Source organism: Drosophila melanogaster, chromosome X, assembly GCF_000001215.4.
Source record: "Drosophila melanogaster chromosome X".
Classification (NCBI taxonomy): Eukaryota; Metazoa; Arthropoda; class Insecta; order Diptera; family Drosophilidae; genus Drosophila; species Drosophila melanogaster.
The window spans coordinates 4,183,271-4,206,610 of NC_004354.4; the positions used below are offsets into that span (position 1 = coordinate 4,183,271).

General features: G+C 40.8%; 1 protein-coding gene across 7 annotated transcripts in view; it reads right to left on the bottom strand.

Annotated features, from left to right (window-relative positions):
* Fas2 (Fasciclin 2) overlaps positions 1-22,823 on the bottom strand; it is a 73,207-nt gene extending 50,384 nt beyond the window's left edge. For all 7 annotated transcript variants that reach the window (NM_001272308.2, NM_001272306.1, NM_080327.3 and 4 more), the window contains exons 1-2: positions 22,630-22,823; positions 19,921-20,216 (exon numbers count right to left, since the gene is read on the bottom strand). In NM_001272308.2, coding sequence (NP_001259237.1) covers positions 19,921-19,990 — 70 coding nt within the window. In that variant the 5' untranslated portion in view covers positions 19,991-20,216; positions 22,630-22,823. The remainder of the gene's footprint in view (positions 1-19,920; positions 20,217-22,629) is intronic.
* Between the last annotated feature and the right edge of the window lie 517 nt (positions 22,824-23,340).

Here is a 23,340-nt window from a genome sequence, read left to right on the forward strand (position 1 = left end):
AGCTGAAAAAGTTTTGGAGTCGTTGTTGCCTATGCTTTTTTGCCTCTTTTTTTTTTTACTTGCTCAACGTTTTTCACAAAAGAAGCCAAATGAGCTTTTAATTAGTCAGAGAAGAAGCCTTCGATGTGCTAATCAACTTTGCCTATGCAAAAAGAACTACAAAGATTAAGATTTAATGAGATAGGCCACAATAGAAAACCATCAGAATGAAGAAAAGTGGGAAAACATAGAGAAAAAACCTGGAGACGGAACACTAATTTTTTTTGTTGTTATCTAGGTACTTTACTCATTAGATATAAGCGGCTATGATTAAATATCAAGATTTTAACTTGTCACAGAGATGAGTTGAATTAGATGACCATATTTAAGCAGGAAGTACTGGTGGCAGCTGTTCGTCATCATCGTTGAATTGAAGTCAATTGATGAGGTTGCTGATGCATGGCTTCATATTGGAACGTCCCTCTTTATTCCCCATATGAACACACTCCCTACTAAAAAACAAAGTTGAGACCAAAATACCCCATACCACAATTCCTCAGATGTCACTTTGTCGGCATGACTTTGAAGCAGGTTGTGGCCCCCTATTTTATCCATTTTCCGACTGCCTCAAGTGGGTGAAAGAAGTTTAATTAGGCGCCCAAGATAAAAGGAATAAGAATATAGGGAGCGAAAAGTTCAAGCTGCCACAAGAAATTTCGATTGTATTGTCATGGTAAAATAATCTTCTATAAAAATCTTGTAAATGTTTAACATTGAATTCAAACAATTCAAAAACTGTAACTGTGTATTTAATTGCAATGTTGTAATAGTAGAAACTTATATTATATGAAAGCATATCAGCAAAATAAACATGTCAAAACAAATACATATAAGACAAAGCTTTTAAGCGTGCAACATCATTTTGTTTTATGAATATAAAACTTTACAAAAATAATGTTTTGCACTGATATTAAATGTATGCCAGACTCGTTGTTATAAAAGTTATCAAATCTGATTTTGAAACAACTTCATTAAATTCGGCTAATTGAAGAACAGTGACCGCAAAATCCAAATGCCAAAATTTGACTAATCGGTCAAAGTTGAAAATGGACATGAGATCGGATTCCAAGTCCGAAGCACTGTGCACAATGCAACGTAAAACGAAACATTTGTAAATTAATTATGCAGCGTGTGTGGGAAGCCCAGTCCCTATGGCTGCAGAATGAGCAGATCTAATTGAGTTTTGAATTACCCGAAAAGGGATTTCGGTCGGATTTTGAGTTTACAACTTTTGTGACAAACGCGCCCCAGAATTGTTGGTCATTTTAGCCACACAACACACACATATCACTCACATTAGATTTTAGGGCAAAGTTTCCGTGCAACTCGAATGAAATCGTATTATTTTAATAATGCTCTGACAGTTTGCAAAACTGTCAGCGGAAACCGGAAGCCGCAACTGCCAGAGTTGCCACACCTAACTGTGTCGCAAAAATGACTCGCAGCAAAATGCGACACATTCTGGACGGTTATAAAGGAAAGCTTACAAAGTCAGTGATTAAACTATTTATGACAGCTTTTTAAATGGCCCCTGGTTCGCGTCATTTCCACTCTCAGTGCGGCCATAAAAGTTGTGCCCGCTGCCAGGGTTGCCAACGCGGTCAGCGAAACTTTGCAGTGGCAACAAAAACCCGCAAAGGGCAATAAACATTTTCTGGCTGGCAAGGAAATTAAGAAAATGAGCTCGAAATGGGGCAACAAAATAAAAGAAAAATAGTGAAACATAACAGGAAGGCAGAAGAAGAAGTTAGCAGATCCCAACGTGCGGTTGGCAACACTGTTGCCGGTGCTGCCACGCCCCTAAAATGCCTTCACGACCCAGACACATTGTTGCTGTTTTTCGTGGCGCTTTCGCTTTGGCTGCGTTTGATTTTGATTTCGAGGCCCTTTTCCCGCGAGAGCTGCCAAGTACAGTTGTGCATGGAAGATTGTATTTAAAGGCTGAATGCAAATTTAAAACTGCAGCGCATAACATCTTTTTGTTCGAAATTGGATTAGGGCTACTCAGTCGCAGTTTCCTGGCCACCAAAATGAATAGTTCATTTTTATTATCTACTAGCCAAACTTCAATATTCAACCGATATAACCATTATTTGTAGGTACGATATGTAGTGCCTCTAAATGCCCAAATAGCACTATTAATATCTGTTGAGCTTAATTCGAGACCTAAATGCGCCATTAACACGAAAGGCCGGGGCCAGGCACTCCGTTTTCCTTTCAGTGTAGTCGCGTGTGTGGCACATTTTTGCTGACACCGAGTTGCGTGACTTGACAGTGAGCAATCGATGTTGGATGTTGCAGGTTGCCCAACAGTGATGTTGTTCGCCGGCAGCGGCAGCAGTAGCAGTAGCAACATGCAACAATGACTGTGTGTGTCGTGCCCATTTTCTTCGAGAGTTTGTAACAGCGTTTTTTGTTTTTCGTTTTTGTATTATTTTTCTACTCGACAGCGGCAGAATTATTATCACAAATTGACCTCGTGCCGAAATCGAATCGAGAAACTGCATCAATTTATGACCCAATTGTGGCATTTACCCTTCGAATTTCAAGGGGGGATCATGACTGTAAAACGGCTTGGTCGCCGTTGAATGCCATCTGCATAAAATTGACATTTTGCTATGACTTGACCTTTGATCGCTTTAAATGTTGTCCTGACTCCGACTGCTATGATTTGCAAATTCACCCGAAGCTAATGACAAAATCGATGGCAATCAGGTTTTAGTCACTAAAACACAACTAAAACGGCAAGATTCTAAAATGCTGAGAGACTACTGCCCTCCTCCTGGCAATTAAAAGGCAATTAGCTGGCAAATGCTATCCGGCAGATGCACAGATTCAAAATGCATGAGGTCTTCTGGTGTACAGGAAAAACAATTCGATTCACCCAGAACAATCAATCTGAGATACTCGAATCGAATCGAATCAAATCAAACCGAATCGTTTCGATGCGAGTCGAGTCGAGACGTACCTGATGATCTTTTAATTAACACATAGCCTGTTGTTGAAGGAATCAGGGCATTGCAATTGAGGGCTTAACCCATTGATGGCTATGAAGGTAGCTGTTTATTCCGCAAAAACACAAAATTGATTTAAAAACAGTTGCGTTATAGAAATTTTTAAAAATTAGCTTTTATCACATTGAAATGTCCTTGTAATTCGGGAATACTACTTAGTGGGTTAACCTTACGCCTAAAATCACACAGAAAAGAAAAGGATTTCCCGAAAGAGAACTCGTCTTTGAAATTGAGTTATTAAAGACGAAAGCATTTTCATCGGATTTGAATTTTTCCCATGCTCCAAAAATCAGACAGACGATGATGCGGAGAAATCTCAAATGAGTTATGTGTGTCGGGCACATGCACATATATGTACATATATCATCTACGAGTATATATCTGTCCGCACTCGGCACTCTTACAGCTCGTATTTCGACAAATTGATTTCACACACAATTCAGACGGTCGGTCGGTTGGTTGGTTGGTTGGTTGGTTTGTTGGACCATCACCAGAGCATCATCTCATCTCATCTCATCTCGCATTCTACATTCTACAGTTCTCGCATTTACTCCAACGAGCTTCATCAGCAAAAAGGCATCCGAATCCGAAAGCTGCAAGAACAATTATAATGCTGATGTTGCTGCTGGCGTTTGCTTCTTTTATACCATTTAATATGCATATAAACAAAACGCAAACCAAAATGAAAACAGAAATGGGGGGCAGTATAGTCATTATGAATCTCATATCCAAGTCATGGGTGCCCCATCGCATCTGTCCATCTGTGCCAGTTGTTGTGAGAAAGTTGTATAAATTTTGTTTCGGTAAGGGGAGATGATATGAGTGGTAATGTGACCCGACATTTGATCGATGTGGCAAATGTTGCCCAACTCGCAGCTCTAGGCGATTTCCTGTGAATTGCGGCAGGGAACAGCTTGCAAGATCACAAATCACAAATCATAAGAAACTGCAGATCAGCAAAATGTGTCAAGTTCGAATTCAATTTTAAAACTGATGAGTGGATTTCTTTAAGTCACAGCTCCAAAGCTCCGAAAGAAACCTCAAGCAAATATTTACCAAAGTTTCCAAAGATACAATCAAAGCAAGTCGAAACTCAATTTTGAGCCTCAAATTCAATTAAGAAGTGCAAACAAAAATTCAATAACTTTTGACTTGGGCCATTATGGATGGCAACAGTGCCACAATTTTGTTTATAAGAATCTCTTCGAGACGCTTGAAAATCCCAAAATCCCCAAATCCCAAAAACCAATCCAATCGCCATCATAAACAAAGGATAAAACTGAGGGCGAAACAATAGAGTTTCGCTTTTGTGCAAATAAATTTCATCGTCTAAACAATGCAAGTTGATGTGTCAATTGAAGACGGAAACTTTTCAGCCATGGAAACAACTCTGTTGCAAAAGTGCAAAGAACGAAACGAAAACAATAATACTCCTTCGTTTCATTGGGCATCTCAATAGCAATCTTCCATCTATATATCCTCCTCATCCGTCCATCCATCGACAGTTTTAATAACTTTTTTTTTGGCCATGTTTCCGAGTTGTTTTGTTTGGACAGCGATTGGTTGGTTCTCTATCGTTTTGTTTGCCTAATGGTAAATGGGCAAATGGCAAATGGCGATGGCATGATGAACCAAAATATTTGATGGCTTCCTTTCTGCGCTTAATGAAATTCTCTTGCGGTTTGTTTACAAATCAAATTTGACTAATGTGGTTTGATTGATTCTGAATCTGTTGTTGATGGCTTTGGCAATGTCTTGTTCTCTTTTCCTTTTTGTTTAAGGCCGTTTAAAGTTGGCATGCCTGCGAGAAAATCTCTAAATCTCCAAAGATACATTTGCAAATATTTCCTTTTCTTTTTATTTTTTTGGTTTTGCATATCCACCACCCTGAGCTATTTTTTTTTTTTTTTTTTGTACCTCGCGTTTTTTTCGCCCGGCAATTATACAAACAACCCGTGTGCGCAAAAACACAGATACAGATACTCTTACTTCGCATGCTGTGCAAACTTTTCAAGCGTATAGTTTCACCCCCTTGCTCCAAAAAAAAAAAAAAAAAAAAAACGCCGACCACCACTGTGTTTTTCGCACAGTTTGGCAATCCGTTGGATGCGTCGAAAGCATTTAGATATTTTCCCACTTTTTTATAATTTTTTTTTTTATCTCGGCCAGCAGAAGCAAAAATCGCAGTTAACACTTTCTTGTTCCCAACCGAGAGCACTTTTCGCTTGAATTGGCGATCCATTTATTGTTTCCTTTATCAGTGGAGTGTGGGCTAAAGTTACTGCATGGTCCACTAGGTAACTCTGGGGCACGGAATAATCAAAGCCTCTTGCCACTTAATTGAGGAAAAACTCTTCGTATATTATAATATACATATAAATTTGTTTGGTTCATGGTCACTACATTCTGCACAAGATATAACTAGGCTTTAGGCAACAACAACTTGCTTTGCTTGAACTTACAAATTGAGCTACTAAATGGAAATCTACCCCAATCAACCTTTTTCTCGAAAGATACAAATGTTTCTAGCCACATGATTGGAATTTGGGCATACATCAGCATCTGATCTGGCATTTCCCAGGCAGTTAATGAGGCAATAGGGCACTGGCTAGACGCCCAGTTGATTAGTGGCTTCCTTTCAAAAAAGAAAAAGCTGAGAAAATAGCGGCGAGAATTCCCAAGACTGGCGCCTGACCTTTTCATAATGTTTTCAATCAATAAGACAAACACAAAATTGAGCCGCTAAAAGAGCCAACAAAGCAAATTCTCACCGGCTTGACCCAAAATGCTATGAGTAGGCCCCAAAAATATCCCCCCATGTGCGTAGATACTTTTGGGTCAGAATCGAATTCAAGTGGCGAATGTATACGCAACGCAACATTTATATTTTTGGCGACACCATCGCACACCAAAATGGAAAATATTTTTAGCCGCAACGAGAAAATCAATTCCAGAATGAGCTGCAGGCACTTTGAAGTCCAACGGATTGTGAATGGAGAGGCGATATATATCTATATATATACATAGATATATACATAAATATATAGATACATATATGCATACATATATGACGTGTAGTGTCGTTGCCCCAGCTGCCTTAATACATATCTAAATCTGACTGAAGCTGATTTAAATGCTCTTCTTGCTGCTGTTGTTGGGGCATAAACAAAACTATAAAAGTTCTGTTTTGGTTTTGCCAAGGCGCCACAAAAAATTGAGGGGGGTTTCATGCCACCCGGCATCTGTGTTTGCGTTTGACCCGATTTATTTATAAAGAATGCAAAGCGAAGCACAAAGGAGGAGTTTCAGTTTGAGTTTGAGCTTGAGCTTGAGATTGGGATTCGGGTTTTTTGGGTTTTGGGTTTTGGGCTCAGGCCCAGATAGAAAATGCTGCCGGGGCCTAATTGCATTTGTTGCGTGTCAATGAGCAGCAACAACTCCCAGGGGCGGTGCTTTCAATTAAAGAAGGGCTAAGGGAATATCAAATAAAATCAATTAGGAGAACAGGGCCGGGGGCCTAGATTTGTTTCTGAAAAGTTCCCGATTCCCCGGGGTGAAGTTGGGCTTAAAGGGGGTTGCCAAGGCAAATGCAATATACCAACGTTATTTGCCCCCAAAAGCTTTACCTACTTGGAATACATTTTGAATGAGTGTAAAACTTTAAGCCTTACACATGATGCCATCTAAGTACAAGTAACTAGTATATTCCATTAATATTGGGAGTCTTAGCAACGACAATTGAAATGTATCTGCCAGATACATTTACACATACCTATGCCCAGCCGGAGTTTCCCAATTCCCGTTCCCATTCCAAAGGAAAGAACACCCGAAAACCCATTTCAATGTCAATGCAGCTGTTTGCCATTGACAAAAACAAGCCATCACCAACAACTGGAACATAATTGTGGCAGAGGCACACACACACACACACACACACACACACATGAGAACGTGTCAAATTAATTGCCACTTTTAGTTGCTCGCACCTCTGAAGAGCTGGATATTTCTTCTCAGGAACTCTCTCCTCAACGATTTTCCTAAATATACTTATGGCTACCTAGTTTCCATAAATTCCCATTCGTGTATGACAGGCAATTAGAGGGCGTGGCAGTTGGGCTGTCGCCACATTTGCATTGTCACCTTTAATGAGTTTTTGCCGGCACACGGAGCATAAACAGGCCATAAAAACGCGACATATACATTCTGTTTGTAATAAAGAAAAAAAAAAAGAATACCGAACATGTATAGAACCCAAACCTGGAGGTGTGAAATCATCAATCATGACTTACGAGCCGCTTTTTGTGTTGTGCGTGTGTTTGCTTTCTTGCTTCTTTTTTCTTTTTCTTCCTTTTTTTTTTTTTTTTTTTTTTTTTTTGATTTTTTGATGGCCATTGACATTGACACTTACCTGGAAGGAGAAAAGTGGAAATGGTGGGAAAGAACATAATTAGTGAGGTGATTTCGTATATGGTTGGTCGGTATGCTAACAAAGATTTGCATGATTGATGGCTTAACTACCTTAGGATATAAACAATATGTACTTTTCAATAAATTTTGGCTTAAATTTGATTTGATGCCCATAAAAGCGAAGAAAGATTATTCAAAGATTTCCTAAAATAATACAATTTGATTTCAGATTGCTCACCTCCGCTTAAGTACAAATTTCCGGCATCCTGTTAATTGAATTGTTTATTATTTTAATCCCAACTTAGAACCTAATGCCGGAATTGCTTTGGGGCAAACCAATTTGAAAATCCCCCGGAATAATCTTTGGACACGTGACAACAACCACTTGATGGCATTTGTAATCTCCTTCGACTAATCCACTTCATTTCCGCACTTTGGCGTGGTGTTGTGGAAAATTGAATTGTAAACAACAATTATGGAATCGAATGAGGAGAAGTTCGAAAAGAAATCCGGCCCTTAGAGAGCCACTGAGACTGATGATGACAAAGTGACAGCCACCCCTTAAAAGCAACTAATTGAAAATACTTGGGCTGCTGGAATGCCGAATGCTCCTTTTTTTGGTGCTGCAGTATATGTATCTGTATCTGTACAGATATTTCAGCTTAAATGAAGTGTTAACAGGCTGCCAAGAAATGCCTTTTGGGCCGCATAAATCACATTCGCAATTTGGCAAAGTGCAGCGGCGGTTTTCCTTCATTCATTTTTATTTTTTTTTTGTTCGGGGGTGGATGGGTTTTGCCGGAAAATATCGAAATGGAGAAACAAAACTTGAATTTTGATTTAGAGACTAGACAAAGCAAGGCGGGCGGGCAGGCAGCCAACCCTCAAAAAAGATGTCAAGCCGCACTCTGATTTATGTGGCTGAAAAACAATAATAATAAAAAAGAGGAAATCAAATTAATATGTTGGCTAACCCCCTATAGATAATGCTACCAAGGCGCAACGATTTGGCCCATCAAGAACTATGCCAAAATCGCAGCGGGTCATAAATAAGTGAAATCTATGGAGACTGGGTAAAAGCTTTTCCCTCCCACACGCACACACACACACACACACACAGACATAATCCAACCCCCAAGATGTTGCGCCTTTAATTGACATATTATGTAAACAGGATAGTTAACATTGCTCATTTCATTTGGACTCATTTATTCGCAGCTGTATTTGTTCAGATGCCGTTCAAAAGGGGGCGGAAATTTGGGGGGGGGGGGTGGTCTACAAAGTGCTCCGTTGTGTCCTCGATTTATTCCAATTGTTTTCGAATTTGCCAAAATCCTATGGATAACCTGAGCTATCAGAGTGCTTGGATTAAAGAGCAAGAAACTAGGAAATGACTTAATTATATATTGCCGATTTATTAACTTATCTTTCTCTTCGTTTCCTAATTGGATAGTTATGTTTCCTGTGCTTTTTATGCTCTCTAAACCAATTGAAATTTGTTGATTGGGGTTGGCATTCCAACTACTTTTTTACTCTTTTTTTTATAAGCTGTTATAAGCTGTTAGCATGAAAAAAGTCAGGGAAAAAGCCAAGAACACTGCACCGAATTTCCCTCATTCACTTTTCCACTCTTTATCGGTGTGTGTGTAATTAAGTTTTTGGAGAATGTTTTGTCAGTTGGCTGTCTGCGAAGCGATTGAAGCGTTTGATAAACTGCAGCTGCAGTTCGAAATTCATTAGATGCGCTTTCCTATCTGCTCGAATAATTAAACCAAACAAACTGCCAACTGTCGCCGAGGCAGAAAAACTTACACGAATTTCCATTCGGCGATCAAAAAGTAGTAGGGGTTTCGGTTTTGGTTTGGATTTCGAATTGGAATCGAGTAGATCGATCGTTTGTCTAGTTTGCCGCGTTTGCCACTGTTTCATGCTATTTTTGAGCACTAATTGCGGAGAGAGCATGAGCATAAGCATGAGATAAATTTTGTATCCACGACCGCTCTTTAAATGCCGTCTGGGGAGCAGCCGTCACTCGGATTTTCCTTCTGTATATGGAAAGTGGGAAACCCAGACATGGGCCCCCTCAAGAAAATCGGCTTGCAGCATAATTGGCATCCCTAGAAGAAAAGCCACTTGCGGTCCATATATCATGGCAGATCCGTATAGTTTCGGGGCTGTTGGGGAGTGTGGGAAAAGCGGGCGGAATCCAGATGGAATCCCATAATATCTGTTTGTTGTCGCTGGCACTTTTTAAAAGCAGCTCTAATGATGTGATCCTGGTGTTTGTTTGTGATTTCTTAAATGCTCTGTGCAACGTTTCGTTCAATTAGTTGTTTTATATCTAAGAAGCGAGCGTAATAAGATCCTAATGGCATCTGTTCTTTAATTTATTGTCACTACATTGTTTTTGACTCAATATGATTAATATGTTTTGTACACTTACTAGTTTACAGCCAGTTTCGCTTACTTTCGCTTCCCATCAGAGTGAAACTTCCTGTGCAACCTTATACCCTATCAACTGTCGCCATATCCATACCAATATCGAATGCCTATCCACTGTTTTCACGCATCAGTTGGCACCGAAAACAAGGCAAGTCAAACACCTGTTGGTTCTTTTCAGCGGTAACAACTTTAAACATTGCACGCATCGCTGGATGCATTAAAAGCGAATTGAATTTAATACACGGCAAACAAAAACACGCAGAATTAAAAAAACATCCGAGTGTGTGAAAGAGACTGGGAGGATAAGCAAAAAAAAAAAAGAAAGGGAAAAAACATTTATGATTCATTGAGTGCAAAATGTCATGCTCGGTTGTACGACTTCCGGCCAAGGGGGCTCCAAATAACGAGTACGAAAAAATATAAACGAGTATTACGTACACAAAAAAAATAGGTAACCATCGAGTCAAGAGTCTTGTGTTGACAAATTGACGACAGCGAAAAAAAAAAAACGGCAAAGGAAGTCGATTCAACATCATTAGGAGGCCACACAGAGTCGGCCACGCCCCCAACTGTCAACGCCCAGATCTCTGAAGCGACAGTTGCTGGCCTTTTCGAAAGGGATCAGAGGGTTACATAATCCAGGAGAATCGCTAAGGAATATAAAAATTAATGTTGCACTAATGGCTGACAAATAAAACTTCAGTATTACACTCGGCTACATCAGTGGAACCCCATACTTCTGTCAGCAGCACACATGTATTTTTGGACCCACTACAAGTTATTCGATGTCATAGGGAATATTTTTAGCTATGAAGAACCATCTCAAATGGGGTGAAAATTGAGGGGATGGAATTAATACTAAAGGTCGTTAAGAGATAGTAATATAGATAAGCTGATTACGATGTGACGCAAAACGAAAGAAGGTTTAGAAAGTTTAGAATAGAGTATAATAATTGGGTTCGATTTTTTTCTTTGCTTATTGAATGGTAAATCGACATATTTAAACTCAAAAACTTCCCCTCAGCGACACAGTTTTCTTTTTTTTTTTTTTCGTAAACAGTTGGCCAAAATGAAGCCGGAGGAAAGTGGAAGCCAGCAGACTTTCCGAAGGACTCTCTGGACGACTGTAATTCCCGGAAATGATCCACCAGGGAGAGGCACTCAACAGTAAGCACTCGGCACGCGTGACTACCATAAACTATCTACGGATGGCGAAAAAAAAAACTGAATAATTAATAAATCTAGAAACAAATTAATGAGGCCGCAACACGCGCAACGCATCTAATATTTTCCAAGACCCGAGTTCAGGGCATTCACGGGACTCACAGGGGTTAAGGCGGTTAAGGGGGTTAAGGGGAGGGGGTGGTAAATGGCCCGGGCGCATGACTGCAGTACGTTAAAATTTTCCGCCTATTTGTTTGCAACAAAACAGAATTAAAACAATCGTAAAAACAAAAATAACCAAGTAGCAGCGGGCATGTGGCACTCCTCGTTTGAACCCACCCCGACCCCCAACCCTCTTAACCCAATGGTGCCGCACAATATTTCGCTGTCGTTAAAACGGCACGCGTCAGAAATCAAATGTCAAGCGACACACAATACACGACTAGAATGGCGAGTACGAGTTGAAGGGAAGAGGGCTAGGGAATATTACACAGTCGAAGGCATTTGGTCATATCCTGGCAGGCAGGCTCTACATCCCCCCAGGCACCTTTTAACGCTGGCAAATTTATTCACTCCGATCGAATATATATACATATGTATCTGCGGAATTGGCATTGTGCAGCGGCCAATTGCCAATTGCAAGGCGACGACCGACAGCCGTCAACAATGTCGCACAATTTCATTCGGGGATTCCGGAACCAGGAGAACTAATAACCGAAACGCGAGGAACAAGCTGATTTGGCCTGGGCTAAGGCACTTTGAACTGTTTCATGCCTATTTTTTGGCAGACAGCTTAGGCTAAGTGCTGCACTTGCACAGCATAAAATTCGAAAATTTTTTTTCCCGATTTCGGGCTTAATCAAACCAAACGGAAGCAAACTCAATTTGCTTTACATTCGAAAACAATTTGAGGCAGCCCCTCCACACACATGACGATGGTTTCAATAGACCCAGGCCATAAACCAAAGCAGGAAAAAGAAACCTGGCTCAGACCGAAGAAAACTGAATCACCGGAATTTAATCATCAGTCAGTCAGTCAGTCAGTCAGTCAGTCTCTCGTCGTTTTGGTCCGAAGTGGTGTGCGGATATCTGTGTGAAAGAGTGCTTTATCTTTATGCGCTTTACTCAGAATTTGCTGCAGAGCTTAAAACATAAAGTCCGAAAGTGACGACAGACATTGGCAGCGCTTTCGCCGGCAAGTGGGAAATCCGAGGCTGGGCCTCTGCCAGTCCACAGATAAAACTTCCTGAGTTATGTGAGTGTGTCCAGCGCCTCGACGTTTCGCATAAAAAAGGAGCAGAGCACACAGGTACCCTGGAATAGCTCCCATTTATATTATGGACAAGATCATTTTGTTTTTTTTTTGGTTCAACTCCCCGCAATCTTAACTGGTTTTCTTTAAATTTCCGCTTGAAAAGAAAAAACAAACTATTCTTTGTTATTTTCGCTACAAAGAAAGCTGATCCTTGATTTACCACGTGCGCAAACAAAAAAAAAAAAGCGAGCAAAGAAAGGTGATTCACTAACAAAGTTTTCCGTTCTGATAAAAAAAAATGATAAAGCCCTAAATCAAAGGATATAGCCAAAGATGAGGGCGAAGCAGCAGACCAAGAACTTTGCCTGCAACAAAGCAATGTGAATGAACTTTTACTTTTAGCAGACATCAAATCGCCCAGCATCGCTTTCTCTCCATCTCTTTACTCGGGGCAAAGGTAAAGGCCATCATTAATCTTGGCTGTCCACTGCTTTCCCTACTCCGACGTGCTCCTTCCATCCACTCCACTCGACTCCTCTCCATCGCCCGATCCCTCGGCACAGATAATGCCCGTTAGCCGTATCTGTATCTGGGTTTGCTGACTCAGTTTCCCACTGCCGTGTTGCAACATTCTTGGATTATTAATGGGTTAAGCTAATTATTGACAAAGCTGTTCGCCCCCCCGCCCCTCCCCTCCCTTCGCCGCTGGCGGCTTTATAAGTTCTGGAATCTGTACTCTGTATCTCTGGTTTCTGGATCCTGGATACTAAATTCGGAATTCTCCACTCCCGACAACTTTACTGACTAATGTCCGAGTGCATTATACATCCTTTTGCAGCACCGAACAGAACACAACGATAACAATCAATTTAAAATTCTTTCCAATACATTTGCTGCTCAAATTATGCATGACAAATGCTTAAAAGTTCATGACTAAAATGCAAACACAATGAAGGGGGACCAGGGCGTCGAAAAGGGAAGTGGGGGGGGGGAGGGAGGTTCTGAGTTGGCCTGACTTGATTGTTGTTATTTTGGTCTTTTCTTCGCTCCTTTTGTTGGCCGCATTGCGAATGCGCATGTGAAAAATTGCCATAAAATTATGAAAATTTACGCTAAACTATGCCCAGCGCCAGAAGAGGGGGTGGTGGGGCAAGGGATGGTGCAAGGGGTGTCGAAAAGGGGTTTTCTCAGGCCCCTCCTCCAGCCAACTTGGCGTCGGCTACAAAAGTTTTCGTAACTTTGGGAATGGGATAATGATGAGAATGAAGCCGGCACACGGCTCAGTCAAGAGGTTTCCACAGGCGCAGGAGTGAAAACGAGGGGCCCTAAAAGGGTGGAGTTCCCGTCAAAAGAACTAAGTTCCCGAACTAGTTATTTTCAAGTCGCGGAACTAGTTTATCAACAAACTCCTTGAGAACTTTTGCCCACGATACCATATTCTTTATAAAAGCAAGGTTTTTCAACAGCGAAAAGGGGGTTGTTATATACATACATATTTCAAATAGCCATTAGCACTTTCGATTAATCAGTAAATATATATAGTAGCTAACTAAACGAAAGACCGACCATCTCTTGGAAAAATGTATATAAGCACCGAATTTCATTACCTTAGCTTAACTAGAGAATCCAGATGCCATAGCATTCCAATACAAGAATGGGCTTAAATATGCATGCGCAACGTTGGAAAAAACAATTTGGATACCCAGGTGAGTCTGAGTACCTTCTACAATCCCAATCCCAATCCCAATCCCAATTCCAAACCCCAACCCAATCCCATTGCTATTGCATCGCATCCCATTTCAGTGGAACCGAAGGGGAACGGGAAATAACCGACAGTGGAACATGGGAGACGATGTTTTGGGGACCTGGACCTGGAGATCTAGTGGCGAGCGAATGGTGGCGTGGGGGTAAACGTTGATAATGACGCGGGCAGCCACTGAGCACATCATATGAATGTCAGTGAGGCACTGGCAAATGGGTGAGAAAAACTGAAGCGCGCATAGAGAAAAACTTGCACGGTCCTAATCCTTTTAGGAATTTTTTTTTTTTTTTTAACGATTTTCGAATCAAGTTCATTAAATAACTGGAAAATTGCATTGCTTTTAAATTGCTTTAAATATATTTGTTATATATCTCTTTAGTTTGCAAGCTCCGTCCCATTTGGCTGAGTGTAAGCAGAGGGCAGAGAGCATGCAACGCTGCCGGCAGAGGTTTATTTGGTTAAATGCTGAAAATTGCCAAAAGCAGCGGAAAGTGGCGGTGTGCAAAATGGGGCAAGGGGGAGGGGTTATGGTAAACCGAGGGGAATTGCCTTATGCTTGCACTTTTTGCAGCTTTTCGTTGTTTTGTGCACATCTTGATGAGCTGCCGCCGCTGATAGTTGAGCCTTAATGGTGGGAAAAAAACAGAAAACAAAGCGGCAAGGCAAGATAAGTGCTGCGGATGGGATGGCCTTTTGAGGATGAAACGGAATGGGATGGGGACTCGGATTGGGGGGACGAGCTGCGAGGCTGCGAGGCTGCCAAGGGCGCAAGGTGCATGGTGCATGGGAGAAGGTGGAGGTTGTTGTGGGTGGGAGATTCGTGGGAGTGGAAGTCACTCAATTTGCAGTGTGGGAAAATTAATGAGTGGCGCGAAGAGCGACGATTGCGAGGATCAAGGGTATGCAAAGTGGAGCACGACTCCTTACAGAAACCCAAACGAAGACAATTTAACCTCCGACCACCAACAAGCAAAAATCATGTGCAGTGGGACACTCGCCAACTGGGAACTGTATAAGCAAAATTTCACACAGAATTCTAAAGATGCAATCACAAATCGTGTTTCTATAGGCACAGTTCACTCAAGTTCTTCTTGGCCAAACCATTTTGTCCATACATATTGTACATACTTTCTGAGCGGACATCTCTCCCTTTAACGGACAGTAAACGAAATAGGAACGAATTGATTAAAAGACCGGGCTACAGAACAAAGACAAAAAGCGAGACAATAAAGGGTGTGGCTTGCGGGGGAATGGACGAAAGGACCCAAAACCCATAACCAAACGGGCGGTTGGGCAGACAGGCGAACGAACGGACAGACTGGAGAAGTTGGAACCTGGCCATGCACTTTGCATTACCAATTAGAAGAACTCGACGAACGGACGACGAGCACAGAAGGTAACAAAAATTGACAATTGACGCCGCAATCAGGAAGGCAAACACACACATGGGCGGCGACGAGAGGAGGGTGGTGTCTCATTGTTATGCAATTGCAATGGGGCAAGTCAATTAAAAACATTCTATTCCATTGCAGCAACAACCCTCGGGCTCGGTCTGGCTACCGATGACCGTTTGGATTACGGCCAAAGGCGGATATCAATGACCTAACCTCACTTTCCTTATTTCCCTATTCGACCATGTGTATCTCCCTTTCTTGCCGATGACCAAACCAAACCAACCCAAACCAAACCTCCCCCGATCAACGGCTCTCGTTCGAGCAAGACATAATCCAATTAGCAATTAGTTGTGTATGCCGGGGCGTCATCGGGTTACCTGTTCACCTCCCAGATGGTTCGGTTCCGATAGGATGGAAAAACAGGTAGGAAAAGACCGGGGCCCTCAAGGAATGGGTCCCAAATCGAATGCCTGCCAATCGGTTATAACTTAATTTTGGGCTAGTTATTAGGCCCAGCACGTCTCGGGACGTCGTTTCCTGTATGCCAACGTCTGCGTTTGTAGGATCTTTATCTCAGCAATTCTTTAATAATTCAGTAACGTCAGGTAGCATTGGCAAATACGTACGTTTTTGAAAAGATAGTGTACATTTTGGGGGAAAATTCAAGATTTTAGTGAATAAAACGTGCTCGTCATATTCGAAGTAATAAACTTTTGGCTAAAGACTTAATGCAGCGCTACAGATTGGTCGCGATGCGGGCGGTGGACCGGTAGACACATGTGGCCCAATCATTTTTTTTTTTGTGTTTCGCCTGAATTTTAATTTAAAATTCATTCATCATACTTGAAGATGATAAAACACAAGTGGCGGGGAAAAGCGAGGGTCGTCGGTGGCTTAACAACAATCCTTCATTTGTATTTTCTGTGCATTCTTTGTTTGCTGGGGCTGTCGTTTTTGTTTTATACATATACTATATGGAATGTATCTTGTCTTGCTCCGCTTCGACTCATTGTTTAAGCTTCATTGGGATTATGCGGGCTTAACCCCTCTTTTTTTTTTGGTCCAACTCTCTCTTACCCACTCTCACTGCATTCCATAATAAGTAAGAGCAACTTAATGTCTTGCCATATTTTCACACTAATTTAATTCTTTTATTTTACCTCTTAAATTAATGTTTTCATTTTTTCTCAGATTATTTGAACATTTTTGTTTTTGTTTGTAACACACGTGGGTCTGCGATTATAATGCTGGTTATATGCAGTGTTATGCTTAGGTTGCTGCTTTATATATTTACATAAATATTGTTAAATGTATACATATACAAGCTACCGCTTTTATTTATGCTTTAAGGCGCTCTGTATTTTTGTAAAGGCCTTTCCAGCTCATTTGCAGTTAATTTAAATGGTTTGGCCTGGGTTTTTCTGCAACAATGCCTGCTAATTATGGTGAATTTTTTTCGGGTTCACGGCTGCATTGAAAAATCAAGCATCCATAAAGATCTGTAGAGAGATTGCCACCTATGTATATATGTATGCAGATATAGGGAGATATATGTAGAGAGATATAGCACAGCAGAGCTCATTATCATTTCTGCAGTCCACTCGAATCCTTTTGTTTTGCTGTCCCATCCGAAATGTTTTGTTTTATTAATTAAAGCGAAATGCAAGGCTTTCCGGGCATTACTGGATTAAAATTAAAACAAGGGAAAATCGTGAAGAAAAGAGAAAAGAGCCGGCGAGTGAGTGAGTGAGAGGCAAACAAGAAGCGGCAACAATTCTTTTCTACGCACGGCCAGACTTTGCAACATAATTGGAATTTCCTTTTTCCTGCCCATCCCCATTTCCCCTTTCTTTCGCTCCAGGTCCAGCCCTCTCTTTCTGCAGCATTGCTTCATCTTTGTCTTGTCAAGTGGCACAAAAGACAAGAAAAGAAAGAACTCAAGAGTTGCCCGCTTGACCATAAGCTGTCCCATTCAGGCAACAACTTGAGCAGCAACCTGATGTTCCCTGTCCCCTGAGTTCCTCTCTTTCTATAGTCATCTGCCCGTCCCTTTCTCCGCGCTCTAAAGGTAGGCAAAAAAAAAAAGAAAAAAAAAAACAAGGAGGGTGCAGGGGGCGTGGATGCTGGGCGTGAGAGACTGACTAAGAAGTCAAAGAGCTATGAGTCAGAGTATTCTGAGAATGTCCTCAGTTCGAGGAAGAGGTATTAAGTCGAGTTCATGGACTTGGGTTATAAACTGAAGACCCTCTCTGAACTTACAGCTTCCTCATTGGATCTCCATGTTATACTCTACAGTGAACACTTTATGCGGTATGCAAAGGTTTGGAAAGGGTTCTTAAAGCCCACTCATTTATCTTAACAACTTGAATGCGCATTAAACATTTTCAAAATGTGAAATGCAGACAAAGAGCACATGATTGTGACGCATTAAATACGAACCGATATTAAAGTCAATAAACCAGCTAAGCTTCAAATTTATCCTAAAATATATTGCAATACATTTGCCAGCACTTCCGTTTTTGGGTCATCTTTTGAAATACCCGTGAAAAGATGAAGATGAAGATGAAGTGCAGTGCTCTCAAGATTCTGCTGCCCCGTTTCTGTCCCCTCTTGGATTTTCCATTCATCTCAAGGCCCTCATCGTCCATTAATGGTATGACGAACTGTCTTACTGGCAGTTTTCCCAGGCGCGATGGCCGAAGTGAAAGCGCCACCCAATTAAGCCAGTTTCGGGCTTAGCTAATTAGGACTGTCCACCCTTTTTCACTATTTCAGATCTCCCTCCACCCCCCTTCCACCCTCCTTTCTTCAGCTTTTCTTCAAAGTGTTTTTCTCACACAAAAATATGGAACAAGCTCCCGTTTGGAGTTTAGAGCGCGGCAAACAAAAAAGCGAAAAAAACAGCTCAGTCAACAACATAAAAAGTTTTTAGTTTAGTGCTCGAAAATTAGAGCCCAAGTGACCACAAAAGAAAGGGGCGGGGGGCCTGGATGTTTTCTCACTTTCTACAAAAGCGTTCTGAGCAAAGAAAAGTGCTTAAACACTTATTTCCAACTATCAAATTCTTGATCACCTACCGACTGAGTCATCTTGCAATGATTTAACCAATTTTTTACTCTTCTCTGTAAGAATTTTATCACTTCTTTGGACGGGGGGGAAATTGTAGAAAGCGCTGCGGAGCACAAGGGGCGAAGAAACTGAGTTAATTAAATTCGACTTTCTGCGGTATTAGAACATTTTAAGAGGCCTCGCTGAGAAATTCTCCGCCAGCATCAGCTTTTGTGGTCCAAACCGGATGCGGTAATTGCTGGGAAGTCGACGCTGGACTCTTCTTGACTTTACCAACTTTGCCAAGAAGTTTGCGACGCAACAAACTCTGTCTGAGTTATGAATCTTCCCAGTCGATATAACTAACTTCACATTTGCTGCTAGTCAGTCCGGTTTAATGGGTTTAAAGCTAATTTCAATCTGCGTTTCTATGTTCTATCTTTTGGTCCATCATTTGTTAATCAGTTAATAATTATATAAGCTGTGTTTGCACCTTGTTTTTTTTCTTTCTAATTTTTGGTCTTAGGCCTAATTAGCTGATTATTTTCAATAGTTTCTTTACTCATTTCAGGAAATGTTCCCAAAATCCAAAGAATCATGGCAACCAAGTCTTATTTATTATTTAACAGGCAACTCTTGCGCAATAGTTATCAGCGTTTGTTTGTCCCAATTTTACGGCTCCAAAGTCAGGTGCCGGAATTTTAGGAGTATCTGCGATTGTAATTCCCTCATGTTAACTGAAAAATTTACGATATTTGACCAGCCACGGATATGGTCTGCTCTAAGGTAAAGTAAATATTGACTCTAGTCTCTTCTGGGAGATTGCGATAAGGTAAAAGATGATTTTAGTTTTCGTGGGATGTTATTTTCTTATATTTCCTTAGGTCTCTATTTGCTTAGCGTTCGTTTCAGGGTCGCCTATCATCAGGTACATAAGTGCAAGTGCTCAGGTAATTTGTCTGCCTAAATCTTGTGCTATCTATCATATAGGGAAACAACAACGATTTGATATGACCCTCTCGACTGATAAGCGGATTTAAGCTAAGTCAAAAGACCTCTGGTTAGCCATAATTGTGGCTTTATAATACAAACGCTTGCCGTTTGGTTACATTGGTATATTGCCAACTAAGCTAATGATATGTCAATTTTTTGGAATGATAGTTACCAGCCAGGTGGAAAATTTAGGGCATCACAAAGGTGATGATGTGACACAACTATTGAGATTAAAGGTGTTAATTCTATTTCTCCGGCTTAGTTTTTTCTTTTCAAAGGAGAAGCGGCCATAAATTTTCGACTTTAGCACAATTCGTGCGTTTGGGTTCTATTTCTAATTATAATACCAAATTGAAAAGCACATATTGGGAATTCGGGGAGCGTTTTTATACCCGTACTCACCTATTAAAGAGCAGCTGCAGAGGAGCAGCGCCAAAAAGACGCCGACTGAATTTGGCGGCAATTCACCCATTTTTATCGCTGTTTTTGCAGTTGTAGTAGTTTTCTAGTTTTCCCCGCTCGCAAATAGCTCTCGTTTTAACTTCTTTGGTTTGTTTACGGTTGCACACGAAAAAAATGTTTAAAAAATTTCAGTTTGTTTTCGCTGCTCGTGATTGCACAAATTATTCTATTCTGATTAACACTTTGCGTTCGGTGTCTTTTGTTTTTTTTTCTTTTGTCTGTTTCGGTGTGTGAATCTGAAAGTATATTGATAATGAAAGAAAGATGAATTAGCTAAGCTTTTAATAGTAATATAGATAGGGTTTTTTTTTAGTTTAAATTCATGGTAACTGGCTTTTGTGGTTAGTCAGATTGGGCCTTAGAAGTTCATCTGCATTTGATATTTGTCATAACTTTAGCATTTTAGCTTCAAATGGCAAATGTTGGCATTTATGGGCGAGGAGAAGAGGAAGAAGGCAGTGCAAGCGAGACAGCGCGAGCCGATGTTGTGTGCGTGTGTGCCTTGTCTCTTTTGCATTCTCTAAAATCGGCGGCGGCAGCGAAGAAGAAAAAAAATGAGAAAGGAAAACGAAGAAAATAAAACTTGCTGCGCCGCCGACTTCGCACATGTTGGCCAGTTTTTGTAACGGAAATTACGGTGCTCTCGGCAGTCGAAACACGTAGTGCAGGGGAAATATGGTAGGAGCAACACAGACACAAGGGGTAAGGGAGGGAAGGGGGGCTTTGGATAAGGTAGGAGAGGATTGCTTAAGCTGAATTTTATCTATAAGTTTGTGTTCTCAGTAGATCGTTATCTTTTGGGTTCGAGAGCGAAATGTATATTTCTTATCGGCACATAAGTTCGTGCGTCTCTCCAATAATTCATGACTCAAGCTTTGTCTCTCTCGCTCTCTTTCGCCTTCTCTCTCTCTCTATGTCTACTGAAGTTGCACCTATGCTGAGTGTCCTTGAATTGCAACAAGTTCTAAAGTACAGTTATCGCTCGCTTTAGAGAATATCGTAAACCAAATAAAAAACGGTTGAGTTATAGAATTGAACGTGACTTCAATGCAATGACTAATAATAAAGGTAGAATAAGTGATCAATAAAAGTTAATTTTCATTTACAGTGACGCCTTGCAAGCAGTGCTCTTTTTTTTTTTTTTTTGAAAACTCATAACAGTCCTAGCAACAAAAAATATTTGCATGCAGGCGAGGGAAAACTGTAGTTACTTCCTCGCGAGCTCGTCTTGCCACTAATCCCGCCCACTTTGCACAGCGGAACTTTCCCACCGCACCCCCTCATTTGGCTTACGGTTATTACAGTTACTGGATAATCGATATTTAGGGCAGGCCTTGACTTTTTTTTTCATAGGAACCGCGCGTATGTGTGTCTGCGGCACGCGAAATATTCTTGAGAATATTTCGCTTTCATCTCGCTTCATTCTTGCTTTTGGCAAATTGAGACATTGTTACAAAATACCCGCGAAGCAGTTTTAAATATTCATAAAGTTTCGAAAACGCTAATTATAATGAGAGACTTGGCCAGAGGGGAAGTTCTGGCAACGGTAGAGTTTTTGTGAATCTGTTCAAGTTGCACAAAGTTTAGAAGTTTTCCACTTGATATTCGTGAATTATTAATGCTGTCAAATGATTTGATTTTGACTTTCGGCGCGACCGACAAATTGTAATTACATCTGCCGTTTTGATTGCCTAGAATTGGACGAACTCAATAGGATTTTGTAGTCTTAATTAAAATATGGCTCGGTTAGGTTTGATAAAACGCAATAAACTAATTTATTAATGCGAAACTAACATCTTGTTCGAAAAACTGCCAAAAGTAAAGCGGCAAAAGTTTTCAAATAAGCACTCTATGAAGTCGATGAAGTTAATTTACCAACTTTGAGTTTATTCCGACTTGTTAACAGTTTAAACAAATATTTTTAATCACATTAAAACTTTTGCAGAAAGCCGCAGCAAACGAAATAAACTTTTTGATATGCGACATAAAGGCAATTTTGACAGACAAAGGAAAAACGAAACCGACTGAAATTGGTCGTGAAATTTGAGAATCTATTCTTTTCTATTTTTTTTTTTTTTTGTTCTGTGGTTAACATTCCAGATTAGTTGTGGAATCAATTTGCCCGGCTTTTCCTAATTCTTAACGTGTTTCTTTTTTGTATGTTTCATATTTCCTATTTGCCAGCTGCAAGCGTGAGTCAATTTCCAGTGCACACTGTTGGTAGTAACAACAATAAAGTTGGCAGCGAAGCGGGCCCAAAAACCTGTTTTCCGTTTTATTTTTCTTGCTTTTCAGGTGATGTTGCTCTTTTTTTTCATATTTGTTGTATGCACTTTTCCAACTCGATTATTGGGTGAGTTTTCAAAGGGTTTTCATGGAGGTTTTCATTGAAATAACTTTTGCACGTGACTCATTGGAATCTTGGGCTAAAACAACAAAACAGCATAGACTCAGCAGAGCGAGAGAGATACATTTGTGTATTTTTTGTCACACGCTAAAAAAAAAGTTTTGAAAAAAAAAATATGTACAAGAATGCCGCCAGTTTATTTTTGGTTTTTGTGGAGCTGTCTCGACATGTTTTTTGAGTTCTTCTCATGCACGGCCAAATAATGGCTGTTATGAGCAGTTATTATTATTATTTATTATTACCAATTTCTCATTGTTTAACTGGCACACTAACACACACGCACACGACGCGCCACGACCGTTAACACATACGGTGAAGAGAGCGCGAGAGAATGCGAGTATGAAGAAGAAGAACCACTTCTGTTGTCTCTATTTGTGTTTTTCTTTCTCTCAGCAAGCAGAGCACTCGACGCGTTGGCCGTCGAAACGTAACTGAAAGCACCGCTAGCGCTGCCGCCGCAAAATACCACAGCTATTGCCGCGCCACAAGATCTGGCAACCCCAAATGTTGCCAGCCGATGCGACGCAGCATGTTGCCAACCGAAAGTAATCAAGCAAGGGAGATGGTAGAAGTTTAAGAAGTAAAGTGCATAGATAATAGCAATTTATAAAACCGAAAATCTGAGCTCTTTTAAAATGAAATTAATTTACATAAATAACGTAATAAGTGCACAGGAATATTAATATCAGTTATTGGCCAAATATGTTTTCAGTGGAGACTAAAAGAGATGGAGAGTGTCTACCGTTAGGCGGCGAAGAATTCAGCTCTTTTCTTCTCGAGTGTCAGCAAGGTCAAACGACAATGGGCGGAGAAACTGGGCGGTGGCACTTAAGCCCCATTTCGTCACTTTTACGAGCGACTGGTGTCAGGTTTTTTGACACGTTTTTGTTGCCCAATCTTTGTGGAGCTTTGTCAACAAACTTTCAGAACGAAGCATTAAAAATGTAACTACT